Source organism: Pavona decussata, unplaced genomic scaffold, assembly GCF_977016875.1.
Source record: "Pavona decussata unplaced genomic scaffold, jaPavDecu1.1 SCAFFOLD_216, whole genome shotgun sequence".
Classification (NCBI taxonomy): domain Eukaryota; kingdom Metazoa; phylum Cnidaria; class Anthozoa; order Scleractinia; family Agariciidae; genus Pavona; species Pavona decussata.
The window spans coordinates 637,579-647,500 of record NW_028145621.1 but is presented as its reverse complement, the minus strand read 5'-3'; the positions used below and the strand labels follow the sequence as shown (position 1 = coordinate 647,500).

At 38.8% G+C, this 9,922-nt stretch overlaps 1 protein-coding gene across 1 annotated transcript in view; it reads left to right on the top strand.

The window, feature by feature from the left end:
• LOC146459810 (exocyst complex component 5-like) overlaps positions 1–3,074 on the top strand; it is a 23,244-nt gene extending 20,170 nt beyond the window's left edge. The window contains exons 17-20 of the mRNA XM_085088885.1: positions 317–473; positions 1,105–1,163; positions 1,843–1,944; positions 2,421–3,074. Coding sequence (XP_084945011.1) covers positions 317–473; positions 1,105–1,163; positions 1,843–1,944; positions 2,421–2,510 — 408 coding nt within the window. The 3' untranslated portion in view covers positions 2,511–3,074. The remainder of the gene's footprint in view (positions 1–316; positions 474–1,104; positions 1,164–1,842; positions 1,945–2,420) is intronic.
• Positions 3,075–9,922: the final 6,848 nt, after the last annotated feature.

Genomic DNA, 9,922 nt, shown 5'->3' with positions numbered 1-9,922 from the left:
TCAAAGCCTGGATCGATCGGCATATTTTGTGGAATAGAATTTGTTGTAAAGAGTATGACATCCATCCATCCATTCATCCATCAGATCAGATCGATCGCTCAATCAATCAATCAATCAATCAATCAATCAATCAATCAATCAATCAATCGATCGATCGATCGATCGATCGATCGATCGATCGATCGATCGATCGATCGATCGATCAATCAGTCAGTCAGTCAGTCAGCCAATCAATCAATCAATCAATCAATCAATCAATCAATCAATCAATCAATCAATCAATCAACCAATCAATCTTGTTTCTTTCTATTAACAGGCTTGTGCCAAGACATGTGACTTCATTTACTCGCAGCTTTCCTTCATCCAAGACTCACTGGATGGAAAGAACTTGGAATCCGTGCTCACGGAATTTGGCACCAGAATTCACCGGCAGTTATACGAGCATCTACAACAGTTTCAATACACATCAATAGGTAACGGTTTTACAGGAACATTTCGTTGTCTTCTAGAAAAGTTTAGACGACACCCACTCATCAACAAAATGCCCATAATAAGTATTGGTTATTGTTGTTATTGTACGTAGAATCATAGCCATCTTTTCTGTTGTGTAAATACGCCTTATCGAATCGAATCTCTCGCTGCTAATAGAGAGATTCAGAATCGAGTTGACGACAAACGTGAGATACCTGTTTATATTTTCTTGAAAAAATTAAGTACCTAGATGAGAATAGTGCAAAATAATTCTAGCCTTTGATGCTCACGCAAAACTACTCAATTTTACTGAGAAACTGTGAACAGTGAGCAGCAATTGAAGGATAAACTTGGTCAAGTGGTAATTTCTGCTGTTTGCTGTAAACATAATTCTAAAGAAATCTTTGTAATGAGTACTTCTTCACAACGGCCTTCTCTCTACAACGGCAATGGTTTCTTTTCTGGCTCAACGTACAAACATCCCCATGCGGGCTACTTCCCCCTCTACAACGGTAGATAGCGTTCACCAAACTTTGATTCCAGAACCACGATTGCTTCTAAGTTTGTTAACTGGATTTGCGTTTATGTTCAATGTTCTTGATGGCAATTTGAATCATTTCTGACCGTTTCTAGGAGGAATGGTTGCAATCTGTGATATAAGTGAATACCGAACCTGTATCAAGGCGTTCAAGGTAACGACACTACATCTTTACAGAGCAAATTCCTTGTAAATGTTAAGTTTTTTAATTCTGTAAATTAACCCCTCCCCCACAAGGGAGTCTTAGCTATTTTCAGACCTAAAGAAAAGGGGGCTTACTAGAAGGACGAGGGGGCTTCTTTCAAATCATGAGTTTTGAGCAAAACTTAAATGCGCTTTTCTAAAATGTTACCATATAGCTAACTCAGTGAAACAGTACTATTCGGTTGTGTATCACAAAAACATTGTCATCTTACCATAATCATACTTCTACACATTGAACAGCACGTTTTTCTAAACTGATGTACGCCTGAGTTTTCAAGTATTGCTTCTGTATTTTCTAACTGGGAAAGGGATGGTGGTTAATAGAGGATTTACGGCAAGGACGAGACAGAATAGGAGGAAACCATTAACAGCTGCTATCATAGCCATCCCTCCCATTTAATCTATAAACAAGGGAATTAGAGAATGATGGAATCCGAGTGTGGATTAGAGTGAGTAATCCCGGTGTACTTCGTTCAATCTTCTTTGCGTCCGTTACTTTTAAAAGACGATAAGAAGTAAGAGCGACGTTTGCAAGTGAAATGTATAAACGCTTGTAAAGAACCCGAGACCCTCGTGAAATGCTTGAGCATAAATCTTTATATTTTAATTTTGATGATTTTATTTTTCAGATCCCCTTGCTCGTCAAACTATTTGACAAACTGTATTCGCTGACCAACTTATTGGTTGTTCAACCTGAAAATCTGAAGCAAGTTTGTTCCGAGGAACAGCTGGTACGTGCGTGCATGCGTGCTTGCGCGCGCGCGCCTTTTTCGGCATGCGTGTGGGCGTACATGTTGTATTTATTCGCACTTTATTTATCGGGCATGAAGTGAAGGTTAAGCCGCGACTAAACGTTCTAACATTGTTGTGCAACATTTGTTGGTTCAACGATATAAGAACGTTTAGCCCCCAAGTTAGATGATGTATGACCAACATTTTGAGTTGGATGAATTGTCAGAGTGGTATTAAATAACCTTGGCCGTACGACAAATGTTGTACAACAATGTTGGAACTTGCAGCCGCGGTTTGAGACTTGTAACCTGCTCGTTCTTTGTGAAAGGAAGCGCAGATCATGGGGAACATCGAGGCAGCGATATTGTCATTTGTATGACCTCTGGTGTGTGCATTTATGGTTGGGTTATTACTGAAAAAAAGCAAACTTTTCCTATTAGACGAGCCATCGTTAAACGGTTGTCTTGTCTCCTAGGCGATGCTGGACAAAGCTGTTCTTCAACAGTTTGTGCAACTTCGTGTTGACTACAGAACTGCCAAACTTGCCAGGTACTTCATGAATTGAAAACTGCACTGGTGCTACTCATCGTGTTTAAAGCATTGGGGACACTTCGTGAACGCAATAGGTCATTTGCAAGTTGCCTCGAAGCACACAAGGAACATTCACTTTTTATGAGGAGGGGTGGGCTAGTGGAATTTTATGGGAGGAGGGGTGACAAAAAATGGCTTAAAAAAAATAAGGGTCGGGGGGGGGGGGTCACCTTCCAATATGACGGAGCTAGATGGCCTGTTTTTCATTAAGAAAATTTCCAGGAACGATAACAGAAACTACTAATTTGTCTTTTTGGATGGAGTTGGATGGGGAAAATTCCACTTCCCTCTCCGATTAAAAATGAACGGTCCCAGAGTTACCTCTTAAGAACTGTCAAGCTTAAAACAAGTTAAAACTTGTCAATTTTATAAAAGTAATGAAGTATTGAAAAACCGCTAAATTGACATTGCGTTTACTCGCTTGTTGAGAAATCGAGTGTAAACGGTGGTTGCCAATTTTAAAAATTTTTGTTTGTTTACTCAAGAATCAGAGTAGTAATGTTTTAAAAATTCAAGAATAAAGCCTGCTAGAATCTAACATGTCCCGACTAATTGATTCCTGAAGTACCGGATTCTCGGAGTGAATACACTCGATTGCAAAAACGTTGACACCTAAAAAGCATAAACCTTGTTGGCCAACTTGGCACTTTAAGGAAAGCTTGGACAGTTTCCATCATTCACCACGTGCAACTAATTTTGGTCATCAACCGTCGCACGAGAATAGAATATTATGCCAATAAATTTAGCACACTTATACCCATAAAGCCATTGGGTCTCATCGCTCACGGTTTATGCTTTTTAGGTGTCAACGCTTTTGCAATCGAGTGTATACAGCTGTTTCGACAAAGTTTGTCCAAAACAAGCGTAAAAGCGTACGCGAAAATGCCGAAAGGTAGTCTGAGAATTACCCAATAAATGTCAATAAAAGCCCGGAATCCATAATGCCTGCCATTTCAAGTCTTCGCTGTACGGTCGAGTCATTATGGATTCCGGGCTTTTATTGACATTTATTGGGTATTTCCTTTCGGTATCGTCGCGTACGCTTTTACGCTGTTTTTGGACAACCTTTGTAGAAACAGCGTTATGAAGTACCATATCTGTGCACCACGGGGGCATATACCTCATGTTAGGGGACCATATAGTCTCCCTTCTGTAGAACTCCACATGGTCTTCCCATATTTTGTTTTCCTCCAAGGGTGAGACGAAACTGCGCTTCTATTCGTTCCACCGTTGAAGAAAGTGTTATCTTGACTATCAACATGCAAATTCTCCTGACAATTTTCCATGCATTTCTTGTGGTACTAATTGGGAGAACTTGCGTAAAGATCAAAACCTTTTCTCTTTTGATGATCATTTCCTTTATTCTCCTGACATGTTTGTTTGATGTTGTAAGGAGAAATTCACTGCTGATCACAACTGACTGGCTTGGTTGGTCGCGACTCTGGGAATCTCCGGGCCGAAACGACTCGGGATCTAAAACTTAACTGAAGACGAAGGTACTATTGTTTTTGCTCTGACATCTGCAAATTTAAGAAAAGGCACAACATTTTTCTTAGAAGTAGATGTTTCAACAGTGCTACTGTCATCTCCAGTTGTGTTGTGTGTTTTCTTAAAATTATAACATGTCTGCTGCCATCCAGACATCTGCAAATGGTTTGAGCTCTAGATGGCTTGTGTGATCACTAAATGGGGGTCCCGTTTCTCATTGGGTGGCCTGCGTGGTAAGCGTTTTTAAAGTGGGATTTTCGGCCTTTTTCGCTTTTTGACCGCCGTTTATTTCTCTCTCGTCCTAATTTCCACGCGTTCAAACAGCAAAAAAGTACAAAAACCCATTGAAACGCTTGATACTTAAGCTACCCATTCGGGGACAAGATCGCTTGAGACTTGACAAACCTTGATGAACCTTCTCTCAGAGGCTTTCGTCGTAGTGACTGACTGAGACAATAATTCTCTGTAAAGGTATACAGACAGAATTCAATGTCGAGTACAGTGGATCTACACCTTACGGTCCCACCGTCATGACGGTTACTTGTGTCCGACCATTCTCTTGTCTGAAAACCCTGTTAATCCAGCCATGTCATTAATACGGCCAACGGGCAAATCCCCGCAGCATGCAGGCTATTTCTTTAAATACGGCCACCCCGACAAAATGTGGATACGAAAAGACCTTTAAGGACGGTACCTCCTAGCTAATACAGAGGTATGTTTGCACCTTTAGTGCTTATGTGGGAAAAGCAGGTCTTAACAAGTGCTGTTGGAATCCATGAAGGAAATTGGGGGTAACCACGCATGATTCAGAGATTTTTAAGTAAAAATAATTCTAAAATGTATTAATAAAAATACATAACAATGTATGACTTTTTTTTCGAATTTGTGGCTTAAGTATCTCTGAAAAATGCGTGGTTACCCCCACTTTGTGTTACTGATTTCAATGACCCTTGCTAAAATCTTTTCTCCTATAGTCATAAACCGCGTAAAAATACCCGTTGGAATTAACAATGTATGACTTTTTTTCAAATTTGAAGCGAAATTATATCTGAAAAATACATGGTTACCCCAAATTTGCGTTTTGGATTTCAGAACTGCATGGACAGGACAGGACAGGAATCTCGTACCGACATGCGTAGAACATTTGCGCAGTAGCAAAATGACAATCATTTCATTGGACAGCGACATTTGCTAGGGGGTACCCAACGGTTTAAGTAGACCTGCACCCTTTGTACCCTGTATTAAAACATTTTTTTTTTTTTTGCTTAAATGTTGTCGTTCTGTACCCCTTCCATGCGAATATTATTTTACTTATTTAGTTGTGTGAGGAATTGGAGCGAATTGCGCAGAGCAAGTTCCCATTGCTTGGACGGTGTTACGAAGACCTTAGAATAATTATCCGAAGAACTTTAAAAGAACGCTCAGAGCGTCCATCTGGTGTTGAGAGACGAAGCCTTTTCCGGATTTGTAGTCTTTGTAGACGCCTGGCCCCAGTTATTCAAAGAGCGGATAATTTTATCCACTGGATGAGTCGCTATCCAGCGGAGTAAATGTACTTTAACCAACGCTTTTGGCAAGTTTTACGCACAATCCAATTCTTAAATTTGACATATGTTTCTCCTCTATTCACAAATTACAGGACTATCGGGAAAATCTTCCACACATTTTATGTGCCGGATAGCGAACTATCCAGTGAATAAAATTATGCGCCTTTTGAACAACTGGGGCCTGGAGTCTACATGTGGTGGACCCATTGAAAGATAATCAAAATGTATACAAGTATTTTTAATCTACCAAGAGATTGCAAGTTGGGAACCAGGGGCGTAGCCAGCCATTTTTTCAGTCATGTATATCAAATTTTGCCAACGTCCAACGTAGAAACAGGTGGTCTTACTAGTTTTATCCCTGGCAGTCAACAATCTAATGCTTTAATTAATACAGATGCAGCTGATTCCTTTTCCTTGTGGGATTTTGTTATATTAAAAGGAAAATTCAAAATTAATAAAGACTACCTGGCATGATCATGTGCATGGCTATTACGGACTAACCATTACTCAAATCCAAGACTTCTTGGTTTGCTCTCACAGAAGTCACTGATGACTCTCTCGGGGTCAATCGGCATCTCCCTGTATGCGTGCATTATATGATAGTCGCTCTGTCAGCAGAGTGGAACTTCTCATGGTGCTAAATGATCTGAATAAATCAGATGATCATTTGACGTCACACAGGTAGGGATGAGTGGGTCCCCTCCCTCGTGATATACGCGCCCATAATGCGCCGAAAACTTGACACGGTCTGCCCTGCGGGCATCCCGCGTAATAAATTAATGTGCAGATTTGTAGCTACCATGAAGAAAAAAAAAAAGATACCAAGCCCAATTTTAGACACGTCTGCCCTCAGGGCATCCCGCGTAAAAAAAAAGAAAACATGAGGTCATTTGCGTGCTAATGATAAACTTCGTTAATGCGAAATAGAGCGGTGCGCTTGCAACCGCAGTAAAGGTAGCTTTTGCGTCCGTCGTCCGTCAGCTGAGGTCACTTTTCTCTAAAGCCCTGATAATTTGCCAAATCCATATTCTTTTTGCGCATTGATTAGTGTCAATTTTCAGGATTGGGGAAGGGTGGGAGACTCCATATAGTGTGGAGAGGAGGCTCTGCTCCGAAGTAGTTTCCTTTTCACGCTCGTGCGACAGGGTCAAGAATCGAAATTTGGAATTTTAGTGTTTTTAAGGTTTTTAAAATTAGACCGTCTTAGAAAGGACGGCATTAAATCCATTAAACCGAGAGACGACACTTTCGTCGCTGTATTATGATGCAAAAATATCTGTTGGGGAAAATTGATTTTAAATTTGACGTTAGACACAATAGTAGTTTTCATTCTTATCTAACTCGTAGAAGTAATGATTTACACCTTCCTCGCGTGCGTACCAATTGGGGCAAGCAAACTTTCATTTATCAAGCCTCCAAGGACTGGAAAAACTTAGACAATAACATTAAAAACAGCAAATCATTGTCCCTTTTTAAGGCAAAGCTTAAAAGTTTGTGAATGATGCACTTTCTGATTATTTAGCTATTTTTAAATTCTTTTGATATTGTGAAGTCATTTTTTTAGGTAATTTAATTTTTTATTTTATTTTTAATTTGTAGGGCCCCACTGAAAACCGCCAAGGCGAGTGGGCTCCCTGGATAAATATTATTATTATTATTATTATTATTATTATTATCATTATCATTATTATTATTATTATTATTATTATTATTATTATTGTTATATTATTAATGGCTATCCTAATTTACACACGAACAAGCCATGATTGACCAAAAACAGAATTGATAAATTTTCAAGTATAAAACTTGCTCGGCGTTTGAAACTAACCCAAAATGATGATTTTACTGGGCTTTAATTTTTACCCTTACTCGTGATCGTTGCTCCAGGAATCATACGCAGGTTATATTGCCCTTGTTTCCTTCCTTTTCTGGTAGCTTCAAATTTGCATCTGACTGAGGAACGAACTGAATTCGATATCGAGGGCATTCTGCATTTGAATTGTAAATTAATGCTAAATTATTCGTCTTTTTCTCTCACCTATTACCACGAGGAACGTTACAGCAGGACGAACAACGGTCAAGCCTAAATACGCTCTTATAGTTATTTCCCGGACAAAATATTCACCCATGTTACGCCATGGAATGGTCCGTCTATAACCTCATGAGAGAACATTGTGGAATTACAGAAGACTGCCGTTTGGTACACACCGTGACGAAGATTGGACTTGGACCGACGTTTGCCGCAAACATGGCGTGGCTAGACCTTCGAAGACTTTGGACATTTGCTACACCGAAGGTATTTAACTAACATTATTGTTCGCTGTTATATCTCGTTTTCCTCGACACGCTCTTAATTTGCAATGAACATCAAACAGAAGTGAAATACTGGTCAAGCTTTAGAATTTCATCCACGGACGTGAAAGCTGTAACCACCTTATACCGCAGCAATTAGGGAAATTAATGACATTTACCCCAACGGTCACCACAATTTGATCATAAATTTTGCAAATTAAATGAAAACAGTAATTGTTTAGTTCGGATACGTATTCATCTGCATTCAAAATTAATAGGAAGAACGTTGAGTCGCCACAATAACTAAAGTGGGCCGAGATAGTGAAGAACAAATTTTGTGTTTCCAAACTAACGCCATCATCATATCAATTCATTCACATCATAGTTTAACTACATGTATAGCTTAAATTAAATTTAATTATAGCTGTGCAAAAGCTAAAATTTTAAAATGGCATTACTCTTTTCAATATTTTTTTTTTGGGTATCCACAAGCAGAAATGCTGTATTTAGCAAATAGACAAGCAGACGAATTTCTTCGATTTTATAGGTAGGTATTTCTTTTCTGTTCATTCGATCGATCAGAAGAGTACATGAATTTAAATGTTATAAAGTCACCCAGGAAAATCGTTTCTGCGAAAAATTAAAAACGTGACAGTATCTCATCAACAATGCTGGGTAGCTTGCGCTTAAATGGTCACACTGTCTTTAAACATTTCATCCACAGACTCAAAAGTTAGAGTGTTTTTATTGTTAATAGTTATTATTATTACTATTATTATTATTATTATTATTATTATTATTATTATTATTATTATTATTATTATTATTATTCGCCACCTTATTATGACACAATATTAATTTACAGACATTTGTTAAAGTGTGGCAGGAAAGCCCAAAGAAACCATGAGGCTCAATATATGTTATTTAAGCCATTTGATCATTTAACAGTAAAACTTTGTGATCATACTTTAACTCAGGAAAGTGAAACTGTTTTTCTAGGAGTGATTTTGGACGAGCATCTCTCATGGGTATCCCACATTGCTTACCTAGCCTCTAAAGTTTCCAGGTCTTTAGGTGTTATCTCCAAGTCAAGCTTTTGCCTCTACAAATCTACTTTGCGTAAACTTTATTTCTCCCTTGTCCATCCGTATTTGCAAGATTGCATAAGTGTTTAGGGGTCAACCTATCCTACTAATTTGAAACGTCTCGTACTGCAGCTGCAAAAACGAGCTATGAGAATCATCAGTAAATCTTGTTATGACGTTCATACAGAACCAATATTTAAGAATTTTTGTATCTTACCGCTAAACGATATGTATCTAGCAGAAATAACCACCTCGTACAGCATAGTTTAAACAGTACCACAGGCAGGTACCACTCAGATTTTATCTGAGTGTTCAGACTTTAAGAGTTTCAAAAAGTTGGAGCCACCTTGCACAGCAATACAATAAACAGTACCACAGGAAAGTACTGCCCGGAACCTTTCATTTGAGTGTTCATACTTGCCCATTAAAGCTATAACTGGACGGTTTATATAGGGTACGATTCTAGAACCAACGTTGATTTCGAGCAGGATAACAGAACTACCACAGCACGTCTTAACACTATAATTTTCTTTCCAGATAGATGACGATGTGAAGAATGAGAGCAACACAAGTTATAAAGACAAGTTCTCTATGATCTATTTGGAGGCAGCTATAAAGGTGAGTTAATAATGGAGAAGCATGTAATTTTCTTTAAAACGGCCGCTTAAAATTACGTACACCACAGACGCAAAATTCGTCTGGGATGAACTTATCCAAATGTTCGGAAGTGTCTCTGGTATGTCTCGTAGTTTGTTTTAAATGAAAAAAGAAAATCAACATGTGACGAATCCAGCTAAAAATATTTTATAATACAATTCCTAATGGCATATTTCTTTTTTCACTGGTTTTAGTTAGACTGTCAGAGAAGTCTCGAAAGTGTCATAGGAGAGCAGGAATGTTGGAGTGGATTGGACTGCAGAATGCGAACGGAGGACTGCTTACGTTGGGATCAAGGTTAATCGTTGACTACTCTA